General features: G+C 46.5%; 1 protein-coding gene across 9 annotated transcripts in view; it reads left to right on the forward strand.

The window, feature by feature from the left end:
• Positions 1-9,923: 9,923 nt before the first annotated feature.
• The window catches only part of TOP6BL (TOP6B like initiator of meiotic double strand breaks), a 105,836-nt gene continuing 96,532 nt past the window's right edge, over positions 9,924-19,227 (forward strand). For 6 of the 9 annotated variants that reach the window (XM_058438981.1, XM_058438982.1, XM_058438984.1 and 3 more), the window contains exons 1-2: positions 9,998-10,178; positions 13,613-13,751. In XM_058438981.1, the coding sequence (XP_058294964.1) occupies positions 10,014-10,178; positions 13,613-13,751 (304 nt within the window). In that variant the 5' untranslated portion in view covers positions 9,998-10,013. Of the gene's footprint in view, positions 9,978-9,997; positions 10,179-13,612; positions 13,752-17,435; positions 17,471-19,227 lie in introns of those variants that run through there. The other 3 variants (XM_058438990.1, XM_058438989.1, XM_058438987.1) reach the window with 3 other exon arrangements.

Here is a 19,227-nt window from a genome sequence, read left to right on the forward strand (position 1 = left end):
CCTAATCTATTTCCATCACTTAAGCAGCAGCAGCAGCAGCAGCAGCAGCAACGGCAACAGCAAGTTCTTTGTAGATGCACTGCCCTCTGCGTAGGGATAATACAGAGAGATCAAAGTTAAATTCTTCGCTTTGGAACCCTTAACTAGACCCTTTAAAATCTATAGCACAGAGCTGGGCGCAGTGGCTCACGCCTGTAATCCCAGTATTTTGGGAGGCTGAGGCAGGTGGATCACCTGAGATCAGGAGTGGGAGACCAGCCTGGCCAACATGGTGAAACCCTGTCTCTACTAAAAATACAAAAATTAGCCAGGCGTGGTGGCGCATGCCTGTAGTTCCAGCTACTTGGGAGGCTGAGGCAGGAGAATTGCTTGAACCAGGGAGACAGAAGTTGCAGTGAGCCGAGATCACGCCAATACACTCTATCCTGGGTGACAGAGCAAGACTTCGTCTCAAAAAAAAGAAAAAAAAAAATCAGGAGAAGGGGGCTGGGAGGAGCTCCTGAGAGACTGAGAGACTGAGTTTAAAACTTGCAACGATTGACGGCTGGGCATGGTGGCTTACGCCTGTAGCCCTAGCACTTTGGGAGGCTGAGGCAGGAGAATTGCTTAAGGCCAGGAGTTCAAGACCAGCTTGTGCAATAATAGTGAGACCCCCATCTTTACAAAAACTTTAAAAATTATCTGGGCATGGTGGTGTATGCCCGTGGTCCCAGATACTTGGGTGGTAGAGGTGGGAGAATTGCTTGAGTCTGGGAGGTCGAGGCTGCAGTGAGCCATGACCATGCCACTGCTCTCCAGTCTGAGCAACAGAGTGAGACCCTGTCTCAAACAAACAAATAAAAACAAAAAACCAAACTTGCAACGATTGCATTATTATTTTTTTAATCATCCAGCCCAAAATGTCAGATTGCGTTATCTTGATTGGTGAAGTTAATTCTTTTTTAGCTATCAGTAGAAATGAGAGCTGACCAACTAAGTTGAGTAATAAAGAAAATGACGTATTTCCTCACCTGAGTCTATGACTTGAAATTGTAAACAAGCATGCTGCACAAGTAAAGGTCAGAAAGGTGGCTTGCTAGGGGAGCTTGATACCTTCTGAGGACTGACCTGATTTCCTGTGATTACTTAGGCCATGATGTCAGCTTGGTCTTGGCCAGCTTGGGGCATGGTTTGCAAAGGATAATCAAGTATTTGAAAGCAAAAGTCTGCAAATGAGCCAAGATAAAGTGTCACATCAGATGGGGAATTCTAATAGGTGGGGGTAGGTGGAGGTGGGGTACAGAGCACTGAAGACAGTCATGCCTCGAGCTCCCTTACACAGTGTAGAAAAGTGTGGGTTCTCAGAGCCCCAGGGGATGTTCTAAGCTGAGCAATGCTGTGAGTGCATGCTGCTGTGGATGAAATCGGAGAAAGTAGAACCGATTTGAGAACATGGAAATATTACATCCATTTATCTTTGTCCAGTTGGGACTCAAACCAGCACTTATTTGTGGACGATTCCTCTCAAACTATTTTTAACTTGCAAACCTAAATGCCATTAAAAACTGGGCCCATATGAATGATTCAGACTCATCTGGGAGCAGTCTGGGACCAACCATGATTCTCAATACCTTTGACTTTACCAGCCAATAACGAACCACTTTTTCTCCCAAGAAGCTCATGCCACTAACCCCTGTGAATACACAGACCTTTGAGAAAGTGTCTTAATTTGTTCAGCAGGAATAAGAAAAACAAGAAAAGAAAAAGTGTCTGATTACACTCATCTGCTTAAAATAAATTTTGATGGCATCTGTTTAATACTAATAACTGAGGGGAAGGCTTTGGGGTTCCTCAATTGAATTGCACTGGAAACTGAGTTGTACTAGAAAACCCAGGACACCCAGAGAAGAATAGGTTTTGTGTACATCTTTGAAGCTATAGACATTTGAGGTCAGTTTTCTGTATCTCAGCCTAATTTACTTGTGCTGTGGCACACAGCTAGTGGCTAGTCATGTCAATTATGGCTTCTGAAACTTCCAGGGTGTGAAGATATCAGACCGTGTTTGAATTCTGGTCCATATTTTTCTAATTGTGTGAACTTGGACAAGGTATTTAACTTTTCTAAGCATGAGCTTCCTCATCTGTAAATCAGGGATAATTTTACAGAAGGAAGTTGTGATGAGAAATTAAATAGTGCTTGTCAGGTGCATGACACCTGGTACCAGATAAGGGCTTAATAAGTGTTAGCTATTACTGTTATCATTATTTTACTTGTTTTGTATGTAGGCAAACCTTGTTTTAGGTAAAGCATAATGTACGAAAATCTAGATTTTCATGAAATGTTAAAGGGGGAGATTATTTGCATTACAAAAGGATTCTTCAATTTATGAAAGAACTGATAACAGGGTTTCTTTTAAACAGTCAACTTCTCAGTATGTCTAAAATGATTTGATTCATACAAAACTTGGCTTATACAATGTTTTAGGAACACAGCTAGCATACAAAGCACAGGATATCTATAATACAATCATTCAAGCCAGGTCTGAGCCACTGTGACAAGTTAACAATTACACTCCTGGGTATTCTCCACGCCCCTTTATAAAGGGATTAGATGGATTCTCTGTGGGTTCAACGGGCAGATCTGGGACCAATGGGTGGAAGACATGGGGCAGAGAGAGGGAGTAGACTTTAGCTTGATATAATGAAAAACTCTCTACGAAACCATTGCTGCCCAAAGCTGGAATGGGTTGCCTCTGAGGCGGCAAATTTCCCAACATGAGATATTCAAGTAAAAGCTAGATACCAACTTGTTATGACTGTTAGAATGATTACTGCATGAAATAGGGAGGTGAAGTAGGTCAGTGTTTCCCAACCCTAAACACACCAAATATACTATGCAAACTGGACCAACGCTCTACCTTGGATACCAGAAAGAGGTTGAGGAAGCAGGTAGAGAGAGGCTAATCAGGAGAAGAGGTGGGGATAAAGGAAATGAGTTGAAAAAAATATCGCTTCTCTGGCTGGGAAATACTAGATTAAATGAACTTTAAGATTTCTTCTAATGTAGGCCGGGTATGGTGGCTCACGCCTGGAATCCCAGCACTTTGGGAGGCTGAAGCAGGTGGATCACCTGAGGTCAGGAGCTCGAGACCAGCCTGGCCAACATGGTGAAACCCCATCTCTATGAAAAATACAAAAATTAGCCGGGTGTGGTGGCACATACCTGTAATCCCAGCTACTCAGGAGGCTGAGGCAGGAGAATCACTTGTACCCGGGAGGCAGAGGTTGCAGTGAGCTGAGATCGCGCCACTGCACTCCAGCCTGGGCAACAAGAGCAAAACTCGGTCTCAAAAAGAAAAAAAAAGATTTCTTCTAATTTAAATATTCGAAAACTCTGTTTCATAGACATTATTTTAACTATATTTCTGGGAGAATTTTCCTATTTTAGGTATGGAAAACTAAAACATAACACCTAAAGAAAGAGGTAAAAATGGGAAAAGAATTTTGATCCTATAGTCTCTTTCCAATTGGTGAGAATGAAAGTTGAGGAAACAGAAGTCAGAAGTGGCCTTAAAAATTAGCCGGGCGTGGTTGCGGGCGCCTGTAGTCCCAGCTACTCGGAGAGGCTGAGGCAGGAGAATGGCGTGAACCTGGGAGGCGGAGCTTGCAGTGAGCCGAGATTGTGCCACTGCACTCCAGCCTGGGCAACAGAGCGAGACTCCGTCTCAACAAAAAAAAAAAAAAAAAAAGAAGTGGCCTTAATGCCAGAACAGATGAAAATCAAATTGACTTTATTATTTTTAAATTATTATTATTACTATTTTTGAGATGGAGTCTCTCTCTGTCGCCAGGCTGGAGTGCAGTGGCGTGATCTCAGCTCACTATAACCTGCGCCTCTCGGGTTCAAGCAATTCTCCTGCCTCAGCCTTCTGATTAGCTGGGACTACAGGTGCGCACCACCACGCCTGGTTAATTTTTGTATTTTTAGTAGAGATGTGGTTTCACCATGTTGGCCAGGATGGTCTCGATCTCCTGACCTCATGGCCTGCCTGCCTCGGCCTCCCAAAGTGCTGGGATTACAGGCGTGAGCCACTGCGCTTGGCCATTATTATTATTTTTTAAGACAGTGTCTCACTCTGTTGCCCAGGCTGGAGTGCAGCAGCCCGATCTCAGCTCACTGCAACCTCTGCTTCCCAGATTCAAGCAATCCTCCCACCTCAGCCTCATGAGTAGCTGGGACTACAGGCGCTCACCACTGTGCCTGCCTAATTTATTTTTTGTAGAGGCAGGGTTTGCCATGTTGGCCAGGCTGGTCTTGGGCTCCTGAGCTCAAGCGATCTGCCCGCTTTGGCCTCCCCAAGTGCTGGGGTTACAGGTGTGAGCCAACGTGCCGGGCCTAAGTTTTAATTTTTTTAAGATGGGGTCTCATTGTGTTGTCCAGGCTGGTCTCCAACTCCTAGGCTCAAGTAATCCTCCTGCTTAGGCCTCCTCAAGTGCTGGGATTACAGGCATGAGCCACTGTGCACAGCCAAGTCAACTTTTAGAGGTCAGTGAAAAATCAGCTCAACTAAGGTTCCAGATAACTAGCTTTAAAGACTATACACCTGTATCCCTGGCAAAGTGCTTCAGAGTACTGTAATCACACACAGTCAGGATGTCTCAATTCTTTTCCCATTTTACCTCTCTTTAGGTGTTATGTTTTAGTTTTCCATAGCTAAAATAGGAAAATTCTCCCAGGAGTATAGTTAAAATAATGTCTATGAAACAATCTGAAAGTTTTAGAATATGTGGAGTCAATGTCCTCTTTAATGGGGCTGCTGGAAGAATTTTTGTCTCAATTAGCCTACTTGTCTTTCAAATACAGTTGATCATCTGGTCTTTGGATCAATAGGTTTACTTGGCCATATGTGACCAGATTACACTGCTGTTTGCATTCCCAAGGCTTCTAAGCCACAAAGAATACTTCTCTTCCAGTGGACATCAGCTGGCAGGACAAATCTAGCCCTACTTAGAGATAAGGTAAAAAGCCAATTATAGCCTGGGCGTGGTGGCTCACGCCTGTAATCCCAGCACTTTAGGAGGCTGAGACAGGCAGATCACATGAGGTCAGGTGTTCGAGACCAGCCTGGCCAACATGGTGAAAACCTTTCTCTGCTAAAAATACAAAAATTAGCCAGGTATGGTGATGCACGCCTGTAATCCCAGCTGCTCATGAGGCTGAGGCAGGAGAATCGCTTGAACCCAGGAGATGGAGGTTGCAGTGAGCCAAGATCATGCCACTGCACTCCAGCCCAGGCAACAAGAACAAAACTCCTTCTAAAAAAAAAAAAAGCCAGTTACACAGGGCAGAACCACTTTGTGATGTAGATTTTATTGGCTACCTAGGCAGAGGAAAAATTGGACAATAATAGGAAAGGAATGAAATCTCCTGGGCTGGCCTGGCACCTGCTGCTGGTGGATGAGAAATCAGACTTTGTGCAAAGGGTGACTTGGCCAGGAAGAACAGGAAGTTAGTCAGTATCATAGTCAGTTATTCTAAGGAGAGGAAGAAAACAGGGAATGGGTGTGAAGAAGGAAATACTCTAGTTATACAAACGTTAGTACTGTCCCAGGAAAAGAATCTCTCTTTTCCCCTAAGTCTTAGGAAGAACAGATGCTGTAGTCCAAGAATTGCACAAAAGTCAGCACCATTATGGCCTCTAGTTGCCCCCATTAGCCCAATAATATTCCTCTACTAGAACATCCCTGTCTGACCCCTGATAAGAAAGCAGAGGGAGGTGAGTGGTGAAGCTGCCCCAGATTCTGTGCTCCAGGTGGAGAAGGCCTCAAGAAGGTGAAGGGATGAGCTAATCTGAGCCTCACGGCCCCATTTCCAAGGATGTGATTAGTGGAGAGTCACCTGGGACCTGCTCCATTTCAGGAAACCCGGTTATGGGAACTGGTAGGGGACAGACTTTGCTCAGGACCCGAGAGAAGCAGTTAACCCTTTCCTACTGTCTGGATGGGAAACAGCTTAATAGTTGCTTGGTTCTTTCTCAGGGGAGGGAGTCTTCAAAGGGACTTCCTTTTGCATCAGCTTGGAAAGGCGGACCTCAAGGATATTTTCTACTTAAGTTCCTAGGGTCAGCCTCTTCAGGGCATTTGAAAGCTCTAGGGGAGCCTAAGAAACAAGGTGGGGCCTTAAGAAGTGTCTAGGAGACAGAGAGGGCACATTCAAAAGGAAAGAAAGCTCAACAGTCCCTAAAATGTCATTATTCATCTGGTAGCATTCCCTGGGATGTTCTGGTTCCACTCAAACCCTTGAGTTTGGGTCAGAATCAGTCTTGGGCTCTTCTTATAGGGGGGCGGGGAGTGTGTCTCAGACAGAGGGTTTCTTTTTGGAATAAACAGGATATCCAAAGTAGACATGTGATATGGTTTGGCTGTGTCCCCACCCAAATCTCATCTTGAATTGTAGCTCCCATAATCCCCATGTGTCGTGGGAGGGACCAGGTGGAGATAATTCAATCATGGGGGCAGTTTCCCCCATCCTGTTCTTCTGATAGTGAATTAGTTCTCAAGAGAGCTGATGGTTTTATAAGGGGCTTCCCCCTTCACTGGGCACTCATTCTTCCCCTTCCTGCTGCCATGTGAAGAAGTATCTGTTTACTTCCCCTTCTGCCATGATTCTAAGTTTCCTGAGGCCTCCCTAGCCATGATGAACTATGAGTCAATTAAACCTCTTTCCTTTATAAATTACCCAGTGTTGGGTATGTCTTTATTGGCAGCGTGAGAATGAACTAATACAACATGAAACAGTAATCTAAATTCTGAGGTGGGTGCAGAAATGGAAGCAGAAACAATATGTCACCCAGTCTAAGGACTGGAAATAACTGGCTCCCTACAGACACTGCCAATAAATGAGACCTGGAAGGCCAGGGCTGAAAATATCGAGAGCCATACTCAAAGCCTCCTTGGTTGGCCTAGTTAACTAAGGTGACCTTAACCAAGGGCAGTCATTTAGTTTCCTTGGGCTTCAGATTTCTTCATCTTAATAGATAACTGGTAATTTCCAAAGTCCCTTCTGGCTCTAACATTCTAGTATTCTGAGGATGGGGTCTGAGCAAAAAACCGTTTTTAAAATTTTAATTTTTTTTTGAGACAGGGTCTTGCTCTGTCACTAGGCTGGAGTGCAGTGGCATAATCATAGCTCACTGTAACCTCCAACTCGAGGGGCTCGAGATCCTCCCACCTCAACCTCCCAAGTAGTTAGGACTATAGGCATGCATCACTGTACCTGGCTAATTTTTAAATTTTTTTGTAGAGACAGGCTCTCACTATAATGCCCAGGCTGGTCTCAAACTCCTGGCCTGAAACAATCCTCCTGCCTTGGCCTCCCAAAGTGCTGGAATTACAAGCATGAGCCACCATGCCTGATTTATTCATACAACTTCTTCTTGGATTCTCATTTTTATCATTTCTAAAACAAAGATAACATCTCTCTTACAAGATTACAAGATTGGGAGAACTGCTTAAGATGAATAAGAAAAAGTGAAGAGCACTTAGCACAGAGTGGATTCTCACCATGTATCAAGCCTATATTGCGTGCTGCCTGAATACATGGGTTTACGCTACGGAAGTCCTGATGGCAAACCCTCATATCAAAGGCTTCCCTCCTTGCTTCTCCCTATGTCTAGTGGGGAGGACAGCTGTGTCCCTGGCTACCTTTGAGAGGCCTCCACTTCCTCTAGGGTGGTATTGGGTGCTCCATTACACCTTTATCCCTGAAGTTGATTCCAAGGACAAGGGCTGAAAGCTAGAGGCTCATTTCCAAGGACAAGGGCTGGAAGCTAGGAAACCAACTCATCTTCATTCTCAATGCCATTCTCAAGGTGGAGCATTTTCTGCTGGGCCAACACTCACAATGATAATTTTTTTTTTTTTTTTTTTAGACAGAGTCTCGCTCTGTCAGCCGGGCTGGAGTGCAGTGGGGTGATGTCAGCTCACTGCAACCTCCACCTCCCGGGTTCAAGCAATTCTCCTGCCTCAGACTCCCAGGTGGCTGGGACTACAGGCACATGCCACCACGCCTGGCTAATTTTTGTATTTTTAGTAGAGGTGGGGTTTCACCATGTTGGCTGGGCTGGTCTCGAACTCCTGACCTCAAATGATCCACCCACCTGGGCCTCCCAGTGTTGCGATTACAGGCATGAGCCACTGCGCCCAGCCACGATGGGAAATATTTTAAAGAACCATCCTCAATACCTTGGTTTCTCACCCATAAAGTAGTGACGTTAACAATTTTCTTACAAGATAGTTGAGAGGATGACATCATTTATGTAAAGAGCTAGTGGTGTCCGACAACAAGCAGTCATTCAATCATGTTACTGGTCCCTTCCCCTTGGCAACTCCTCTTCTGAAAAAGGACAAGAGACTGGGGGTGGGGATGGGGAGCTCTGCGTGGGGTGGGGGGAATGAAAGGAAGACTCCAGTGATTCCTCAAATGCCAGCTGTTTATCAAGTTTGATGGTTATGATGGATTTTCCAGAAATAAAAGCTGCCTTGCTCCAATAGGTCTACCTGTGAGCAACTGAGATGGGGAGGAATGGGGAGAAGCGCTGAGCATAGACACGAGAAGGGTATGATTCAGGTCTCGATAGACAATGTTCTTTGGAGTAGCACCAAGGCTGTGTACTGGGCAGGCACTCTGCCAGCTCGCCAGTCTGTTCTGTCCAATCCTGGCGTCTTGGAGCTGGGGTGGAAGAATTTTCCCTGAAGGAAAGCAGCCAACACCCTGTCCCATCCTTCTCCTTGGGCAACTCTTTGCCAGGCAGGAATCTCTCATCAGGGTTTTCTTTTGGCTGTCAGATCACCAGCAGTTATGGGCTTAAGCCCCTGTCACCATGCCCCTCCCGGAACCTGGCAGAGAGCAGCAGCTGGGACTCTGCAGGACCACCTTCTTCCAGCCAGGAATGCACTTGGAAAACCCCAGAGCCTCTCCTGTCAGCCAGAGCCCAGAAAAGCCAGCTTCTGGTCTTGGCACATTCAGTGCAGAGTCAAATGTGGAAAGGGGGCTGGATAGGGCGGGGTCGACTCCCGGGTCCCACCTTTGCGGGGGAAGCTGGTCCCCCTGGATTAGGCTGGGAGATGCTTGGGGCTGGTTGGCAGGGAAAAGACGGGGAGTCGTTTTTTCTTTTTTTGAGACAGAGTTTCGCTCTTTTTGCCCAGGCTGGAGTGCAATGACGCGATCTCGGCTCACTGCAACCTCCGCCTCCCAGGTTCAAGCAATTATCCTGCCTCAGCCTCCCGAGTAGCTGGGATTACAGGTGCCCGCCACCACGCCCGGCTGATTTTTGTATTTTCAGTAGAGACGGGGTTTCACCATGTTGGCCAGGCTGGTCTCGAACTCCTGACCTAAGGTGATCCACTCGCCTCGGCCTCCAAAAGTGCTGCGATGACAGGCGTGAGCCACTGCGCTCAGCCCAGGGCGTCGTTTTTAATTTCAGATTAATAATTTTTTAGTATATGTCCCAAAAATTGCCGAGATCTGTGTATGGTTATAAAAAAAATTCACTGTTTATATGAAATTCAATTTTAACTGGCCGTCTTTTTCTTTGCTAAGTCTGGGACCCGGGGCTTGGCCTGGGGTAGCCCCCGCAGCAGGCAAGGCTGTTGGAGGGGTCACGAACCCGCTTGGAAGCCCCGCGCCGTCACCGTCGCCCCTCCCGGCCGAGGGAAGGGTACTGGAAAGCGCTAAGGGCGGCCAAATCCGGATTAGGGCCAAGGGCCGCATCTCGCCGCCACCGTGGGAAACTGTCTTCGAGAGGAGGGAGGAGTCGTGGCCTGGCCTCATTCCCGCTCGCCTCCAGCCTTGGCCGCGAGGCGGGCTCTTCCCCGCCCCGAACCTCCCACCTGCGGGCCCACTGGCACCCGCGGCCGTCAGAGGCTCTACGTGGCTCCCGACGGCGGCTCGCGGTCTCGGGGCCGTGCAACGTCGAGTGCGCAGGCGCGGCGGGCAGGTGGGCGGGGCGTGCGCGCCCTCAGCTCGGGAAGGGATGGGCTCGCGCTGCCGGCCGTGGGCGTGGACTCGGGCGTGGGGACTGGCGGAGTTCCAAGCCCGGGCTGAGGAGGGGGCGGCAGCCGCGGGCGGGTACCCTTCGACTGAGCCTTGCCGCTATTCCCTGCGCGGCATGGAGGGGACGGCTGTGGCCGTGTTCGAGGTGATGCTGGGAAGGGAGAAAAAGCGGAGGACACTTTCTGAGGAGACGGGCTTTGTGAGGAGACCGCGAAGTTTGGGCAGAGGGGTCGGGCGTCGCTAAGGTGGAGGAAGGTTCGGGAATCGAGGCCTGTCTCTTACGGGGAAGCGAGGAAGTAGGAGCAGATGAGGGCTCTCGCTCGCGGTGTACTCTGTGGGGGAACGACGCCTTCTCTCCAGCCGACGGCTCAGAAAGCTGCGGCGTTTGCCGAGCACCGGCGGACACCCAGGGGCAGAGCCTGACGCAGCCTCGGAGGCGCCCGCCGGAGCGCAGCGCCTTCCATGTACCGGGTGCCGGGAGGGGACGCGGAAAGAGGGAAAGGAAAGGGGCAAGCCCTGGCGTTGCGCGGGTGGGGGGAATCGGGGCGTCAGGACAGAGGCAAGGAGGGACCCAGTGCAGACTGGGAGCGAGGGAGAGTTTTTTTAGGCCCCGGTGCAGGTGCAGGTTTCTGGGTTAGGAGCAGCTGGACGTGAAAGGGCGAGGTTCAGAGGCCACACCTGTGCTCGGGGAGCTGCTCTGGAAGACGGCACTGAGCACCTGGCGCCGGCCACGCCCCGTGTGCTCATTTCATTACCCACTTTCACGGCCGGTGCCCAATGGGACGCTGAGCTGCTGTTTGTGAGGGGTAGTGGGCAGGTGACAGAAGCACAGGCTCTGAGGGCACCTGAGAGAGTGCCCCCGGGCGTCCTGCCTGTTTGTTGTCATCAAAGAAGGCGGCGGGATTCCATTTTACAAATAACAGAACCCAGGCTAGAACCCAGGGCGCTGACTCATAGCCCAGTGTTCTTTTCCCAACTGCGCTGTCATACCGACATGAGAATATCTTTAGGGTTTGTTTGTTTGTTTTTTGAGACGGAGTCTCGCTCTTTCGCCCAGGCTGGAGTGCAGTGGCGTGATCCCGGCTCACCGCCATCTCCGCCTCCCGGGTTCAAGGGATTCTCCTGTCTCAGCCTCCCGAGTAGCTGGGATTACAGGCGCACGCCGCCACACCCGGCTTATTTTTGTATTTGTAGTAGAGACAGGTTTTCACCATGTTGGCCAGGCTGGTCTTGAACTTCTGACCTCAAGTGATGTGCCCGCCTCCCAAAGTGCTGGGACCGGCGTGAGCTACCGTGCCCGGCCCGATATGGGAATATCGTTAACAGAGGACGTGTGAAGGAAGATTTAGACTCTACACGTACCTGGAAACCATTCTTGTTAACTGGTACAAATGAGGATCTTAGTTCCCAGATCTCCCTGCCTTTAAAAAGGGGGTAATAATTTTCCTTGTGTTGCCTCCCTGTAAAAGTGAGAATCTATTTGCATGAATAATAATGGAAGTTGGCCGGGCGCGGTGGGTAGCCTGTATTCCCAGCACTTTGGGAGGCCGAGGCAGGCAGATCACTTGAGATCAGGAGTTCAAGACCAGCCTGGCCAACATGAGGAAACTCTGTCTCTGCAAAAAATACAAAAATTAGCGGTGGCTCACGCCTGTAATCCCAGCACTTTGGGAGGCCGAGTCAGGCGGATCACCTGAGGTCGGGAGTTCGAGACCAGCCTGATCAAAATGGAGAAACTCCGTAACTACTAAACATACAAAATTAGCCAGGCGTGGTGGCACATGCCTGTAATCCCAGCTACTTGTGGGACTGAGGCAGGAGAATCGCTGGAACGCAGGGGGCGGAGGTTGCAGTGAGCTGAGATCGCACCATTGCACTCCAGCCTGGGCTACAAGAGCAAAACTCCATCTCAAAAAAAAAAAAAAAAAAAATTAGCAGGGTGTGGTGGCAGGCGGCTGCACTTCCAGCCACCTGAGAGGCTGAGGTGGGAGGATCACCTGAGCCCGGGAGGTTGAGGCTGCAGTGAACCATAATAATGTCATCACTGCACTCCAGCCTGGGAGTCAGAGTGAGACTCTGTCCCCTCTCTCCCCCCAAAAATAAATGAAATATATTTTATTTTCAGTTTGTCTCTAATAAATGTGTATTTTTTTCTTTTTGAAACGAAGCGTTGCTCTGTCGCCCAGGCTGGAGTGCAGTGACGCAATCTCGGCGCACTGCAGCCTCCACCTCCCAAGTTCAAGCAATTCTCCTGCCTCAGCCTCCTGAGTAGCTGGGACTACAGGCGCACACCACCACACCCGGCTAATTTTTGTATTTTTAGTAGAGATGGGGTTTCACCATATTGACCAGGCTGATCTTGAACTCCTGACCTCAGGTGATCCACCACCTCAACCTCCCAAAGTGCTGGGATTACAGGCATGAGCTACCACACCCGGTCGATTAAATGTTTTACCCAGACATCTTGGAGTCCTGTTCAACTTCAAATATTGTGTGTAGTCTTTACTGCAGTAGAACTTAGAAATAATAGCTAATGTCTGTTAAGCATTTGCTATTTGCCAAGTACTGTGTTAAGCATTTTGCACATATTTTTAATTAATTTTTTTTTTTTTTTTAGTAGAGATGGGGCCTCAGTATGTTGTCCAGGGCTCGAGCGATTCTCCCACCTCGGCCTCCCAAAGTGCTGGGATTACAGGCATGAGCCACTGCGCTCAGCCTTGCACATATTATTTGTTTACTTTCAGCAGCAGCCCTATGTGGTAGTTTTATCCCCATTTTAATAGATGAGGAATCTGTGGTTTGGAGAGATTAAGTAATTTGCCCAAGGTCACATGCTAGAATTTGGCATATCAGGGATTCAAATCCAGTGTGGAGTGCAGTGGCCTGATCAGGGCTCACTTCAGCCTCAATCTTCTGGGCTCAAGAGATCCTCCTGCCTCAGCCTCCCCAGTGGCTGAGACTACAGGCACACGCCACCACACTGGGCTAATTTTTGTTGTTGTTAGTAGAGATAAGGTCTCGGTATGTTGTCCAGGCTGATCTCAAACTGCTGAGCTCAAGTGATCCTCCCACCTTGGCCTCCCAAAGTGCTGGGATTACAGGCATAAGCTACTGTGCAGGGCAGCATTAGCACTCTTAAATAGTATTCTGACCCTCAAAAGTGTTGATTTAATGAAAGATCAAGATGATTCATAACCAGATGCCACTCTTATTCATAGTCTTCATGTTGGCTTTTGTTTGGGGCAGGAAAAAAGAAACAAAAACAAATTCCCACTTAATTTTTCCCTAATTATTATTTCCAGATGAATTTATCTTCTGAATAAGGGAATTTATTGTCTCAATTTCCTGTCTTACTGGGCATTGTGTTGAATTTCACTGACTCCTTTCTTATGTCACTCTCCTAGCTATTTATTTTGTTTAGACACAGTACTCTGAACAAACCTAAATCTGACATTTTAGAAGCAAGAATACAATTTTTTTGGGGAAATTAGAGTTACTAATTTAACTGGGTCATAGAGATATATTATTACTGTGATTTCTAAAGAAGATTATGTTTTCTTTGAATTGTGCTCTTTTCAGATTTTGAGATTTTTAATAATTCACTGGAAGTGTGACATAGATGTATCAAAGGGAGCATTGCTAGAAGGGCAGCTAGTGATTTCCATAGAAGGATTAAATTCTAAGCACCAGGCAAATGCTCTTCATTGTGTAACAACTAGTAAGTAGAGAAAGAAAAAATATTTTCTATCTGTTTTGTCATGGTTTATGTTGTAGCTTATTTAAAAATTTCAATTAGTCATAATCTTTTATCATGTTATTCCAGGATTGTTCCATAATTATAAAATGAATGATTATGTAATAAGTATCTGGTGGTAGATTTACAAATGTATCATACAGGAAAGGTGAGTAGTTGAATGACTCTTACCATAGATTATTTATTTTACTGGTTTAAGTTAAAATTGCTCAGAAACAATCTTATTTTTCTCTTGATTTTAACCTACTTTGCCACAGCAAAATTATATCACATTGAGCTTTACCTACTTTTTTTTCCCCCAAGTCTAAATTTTGGCAGTTGCAAAAAAGCAAAAAAAAAAGGAAAAATGATGAATGGTGCATACTTCAATAATCATGACCTGTGATTAGTTTGAAAATATCTCTTCCATTTGGCTTTCATGCTTTTATCATTTTTGCCTATTGTCTTGAGGGAAACCTGATGCATTGAGTGGCTCTGAAGTATGAATTTTCTTAAACTTGAAGTGTTAGCTTTTTTGGTGTGTGTGTGTGTGGGTGTGGGTGGGTGTGTGTGTAGGTTTATTGAAGGGTACTTTGGAATGAAGTTGCCCCTTCAGGCTTAGAGAAGTCACTTGGGCACCAAGTTGAGATTGGATAGTAAACTAGGCTTTACAAGACATTTGCTTACCTGAACAGGAATGACCTGTCTTGTCTTTGTATATTAATATTAAACATCTTCAAGAGCAGTATGACAGGTTGGTTTGCTCTTACTCTGCATGAACTCCATTCTGACTGGCAGGGTTCCCACCACTCTTGAGAGAAATGCTTGGCTACGTGTCTAGGGTGATGGTTGGTCTGTGTATGGTTGTAATAGTCTAATCCAATAAACTGTGGCCAGGGTAGCAAGATTGATTTAATTCAAAGCAAAGGACTTCAGCAACAGTAGTTTTTGGCAAGAAACTCGATTCCGCATTTTGAGCCTGATGAACTTCTTTAGCCCACCTAGAATAGGGGGCATTTCTCTTCTCTTTATTGTCTCTGAGCTTTACGTAATTATGGTTATAATTATTTATTTATTTATTTAGAGATGGAGTTTCACTCTGTTGCCCAGGCTGGAGCGGCGCAATCTGGGCTCACTGCAACCTCCGCCTCCTGGGTTCAAGCAATTCTGCCTCAGCCTCCTGAGTAGCTGAGATTACAGGCGGCTGCCACCGTGCCTGGCTAATTTTTTTTTTTATTTTTAATAGAGATGGGGGTTTCACCATGTTGGCCGGGCTGGTCTCGAACTCCTGACCTCAAGTGATCCACCTGCCTCTGCCTCCCAAAGGGCTGGGATTACAAACAAGAGTTACTGCACCCAGCCTATGTTTATATTTTTTTTTGGGTAGGAAACATGGTGATACATGCTTGATAAAAAACATTACAGAAACATATATTGTGGAGAGTGAGACTTTCTACATATCTCACCCCTTTGAGATGATTATTAACATTGAGAATATATTCTAGATTTTCCTTTTTCCCCCTACTTGCCAAGGATAATCTATCTTCTAGATTTTTCTATGCATGTGTTCATAGTTACTAATATCCATTTTTTAGAACTAGAACTATACTATACATACGACTGTGCTATGTACCAGTACTTTGTGGGCAGCATTTCATGTTAGCATAAGAGATCTATTTCATTTTTTTTGTAAAAAAATGTACACTTATTTAGTTTTAGTTTTTGTCAGTTATACACACATATGATTTTGGCCACGTGTAGTGGCTCATGCCTGTAACACCAGCACTTTGGGAGTCTGAGGTGGGCAGATCACATGAGGTCAGGGGTTCGAGATCAGCTGTCCAACATGGGGAAACCCTGTCTCTACTAAAAATATAAAAGTTAGCGGGTTGTGGTGGCACACACCTGTAATCCCAGCTACTCGGGAGGCTGAGGCATCAGAATCACTTGAACCTGGGAGGGCAGAGGTTGCAGTGAGCCAAGATTGTGCCACTGCACTCCAGCCTGGGTGACAGAGTGAGACTCCATCTCAAAACAAAAAACCCAACAGTACCCTGCGTGCTTCCCCCATCTCTCCCTTCCCATCTTTCTCCCTCCTAGATGCTAATACTTTTAACTCTGCTAATTGATTATTTAATATTTATCTTTGATCTAGGTAACATGTTTGTGTTGTTATATCTTTTTTTTTCCCCCCAAATAGGGTTTCACTCTGTCACCCAGGCTGGAGTGCAGTGGCACAATCATAGCTCACTGTAACCTTAAATGCCTGGGCTCAAATAATCCTAACTCAGCCTCCTGAGTAGCTAGGACTATAGGCATGTGCTACCATGCCTGGTTGTTTTATTTTTGTATTTTTGTAGAGACAGGGTCTCTTGCTGTGTTGCCCAGGTTGGTCTGAAACCCCTGGGCTCAAGCAGTCCTCTCACTTTGGCCTCCCAAAGTGCTGGTATTGCGGGTGTTAGCCACCACGCCTGGCCAAGATGTTATTTATTAATTAATTTAGAGACAGGGTCTTACTCTGTCACCCAGGCTGGACTGCAGTGGTGCAATCACTGCTCACTGCAGCCTTGACCCCCTGAGCTCAGGTGATCCTCCCACCTCAGCCTCCTGAGTAGCTGGGACTACAGGCATGTGCTACCATGCCTAATGTTTGTTTTGTTTTGTTTTTGTTTTTTGAGACAGAGTCTCGCTCTGTCGCCAGGTTGGAGTGCAGTGGCGCCAGAATCTCGGCTGACTGCAACCTCTGCCTCCCAGATTCAAGCGATTCTCCTTTCTCAGCCTCCCAAGTAGCTAGGAGTACAGGTGTGCACCACCACGCCCAGCTAATTTTTGTATTTTTAGTAGAGACCAGGTTTCACTATGTTGGCCAGGATGGTCTCGATCTCTTGACCTCGTGATCCACCCACCTCAGCCTCCCAAAGTGCTGGGATTACAGGCGTGAGCCACCGTGCCTGGCTGACTAATTTTTTTTTTTTTTTTTTTTTTTTTTTTAATAGAGATGAGGTCTCCCTATGTTGCCCAGGCTGGTCTTGAAGTCCTGGACTCAAGCGATCCACCTGCCTCAGCCTCCCAAACTGCTCGAATTATAAGCATGAGCCATTGTGCTCAGCTCTAAATTGTTGTGTCTTGATTTTCCTTTTTATAGGCATTTATTGATTTTCCACCATAGAGGATGATAGCTCTCTTTAATATCTTCACCTCTACCATGTGTCTTTCTTTTAATATAGTTATAATTTTCCAACCATGTAGATCAATATTTACTCGTTATGACCATAAAATGCAGTTTAGCCATATAGAAAACTATGATTACTTTTCTTTATAATTTCCCTTCAGTTAATACTTATTTTATTTTCTGTTTTTATCATCTAGTCAACTCCCAAACTTCCAGCATTTGTCTAAATCTACTCAGTATATTCCAGTACATCAGATAATATATCAATTTCATCCTCCTGAGAAACTCTTTTCCAGTGTATCCTGACCTGCTCTAATTTTGACTTGATGCTTTCTGTATCTGGTGCACAGCTGTTATCTTGGAATCTTTCCTTCATCATTATTCAGAGAGTTTCTGTAGTTTTTCTCTTGCATTGGATTTTGTGCTTCCTGAATCCTTCTCTCTCTCTCTCTCTTTTTTTTTTTTCTTGGCTTACCCCTTGCTTTGATGGATCTCAGGCTCCAGTAGATTCCTTGGAAAGAGTGTTTGGAAGGTAAATTTCTCGAGACCTTACATCTCTGAAAACATCTCCACGTATACCTAATTGATAGTTTGGCCATATAGGATTCTAAGCCAGAATTCATTTTTCCTTCAGAATTTTGATGACATTGCAGCATTATTTTCTAACTTCAGGTGTTGCTATTGAAAAATCTAAAAATCTTTCTGATTACTCGGTATGTGACCTGTTTTTTTCTTTTTTCTTCCCCTCTGTGTAAGCTTTTATTTTTATTTTTTGGAGACGGAGTCTCACTCTGTCACCCAGGGTGGAGTGTAGTGGCGTGATCTCGGCTCACCGCAACCTCTGCCTCCCGGGTTCAAGCGATTCTCCTGCCTCAGCCTCCCGAGTAGCTGAGATTACAGGCGTTACACCAACATGCCTGGCTAATTTTTGTATTTTTAGTAAAGATAGGGTTTCACCATGTTGGCCCAGCTGGTCTCGAACTCCTGACCTCAAGCAATCCACCCACCTCGGCCTCCCAAAATGCTGCGATTACAAGCATGAGCCACTGTTCCCGGCCTCTCTGTAAGCTTTTAGAATCTTCTCTTTATCCTTGTATTAATTACAGTAAATAAGGGTAGGTGCTATAACAAACCCTAAAATCTCAGTGGCTTGGCCAGGCACGGTGGCTCACGCCTATAATCCTAGCACTTTGGGAGGCTGAGGCCAGCGGATTGCCTGAGCTCAGGAGTTTGAGACCAGCCTGCGCGACACGGTGAAACCCCATCTCTACTAAAATACAAAAAATTAGCCAGGCGTGGCGGCATGCGCCTGTAGTCCTAGCTACTCTGGAGGCTGAGGCAGGAGAATTGCTTGAACCCAGGAGGCGGAGGTTGCAGTGAGCCAAGATCACGCCACTGCATTCCAGCCTGGGCGACAGAGTGAGACAACGTCTGCAAAAAAAAAAAAAAGGCCGGGCGTGGTGGCTCAGGCCTGTGATCCCAGCACTTTGGGAGGCCGAGGCGGGTGGATCACGAGGTCAGGAGATCGAGACCACGGTGAAACCCCGTCTCTACTAAAAATACAAAAAATTAGCCAGGCGCGGTGGCGGGCGCCTGTAGTCCCAGCTACTTCGGAGGCTGAGGCAGGAGAATGGCGTGAACCCAGGAGGCGGAGCTTGCAGTGAGCCGAGATCGCGCCACTGCACTCCAGCCTGGGCGACAGAGCGAGACTCCATCTCAAAAAAACCAAACAAAAAAACAAACAAAAAAACAAAAAACAAACAAACAAAAAAAAAAACAAAAAAAACAAAAAACAGTGGCTTAACACAGAAAATGTTTAGTTTTCTTGTATTTCACAGTCAGATGAATGTGTGTGTATGCAGGCAAGCAGGCAAGTATTTTGTTTTATGCTATCTCTGTCTTGTGGGTGTACCCTTCTCTAAGTCCTCTAAGTTCTCTCCATTCAGCTAAGGATGGGGAAAGAGAGCAGAGCTTATAAATGGAAGACTTTTATGGGGTAGGCTCGGGAATTACGTATATTATTGCTGCTCACGTTCTGTTGGCCAGGACTTAAGACTTTTTTTTTTTTTTTTTTTTGAGACAGAATCTCACTCTGTCGCCCAGGCTGGAGTGCAGTGGCGTGATCTCTGCTCACTGCAAGCTCCGCCCCTTGGGTTCACGCCATTCTCCTGCCTCAGCTGCCCGAGTAGCTGGGACTATAGGCGCCTGCCACCACGCCCGGCTAATGTTTTTATTTTTAGTAGAGACGGGGTTTCACCGTGTTAGCCAGGATGGCCTCAATCTCCTGAC

This window comes from Hylobates moloch, unplaced genomic scaffold (assembly GCF_009828535.3).
Source record: "Hylobates moloch isolate HMO894 unplaced genomic scaffold, HMol_V3 SCAFFOLD_5, whole genome shotgun sequence".
Taxonomy (NCBI): Eukaryota; Metazoa; Chordata; class Mammalia; order Primates; family Hylobatidae; genus Hylobates; species Hylobates moloch.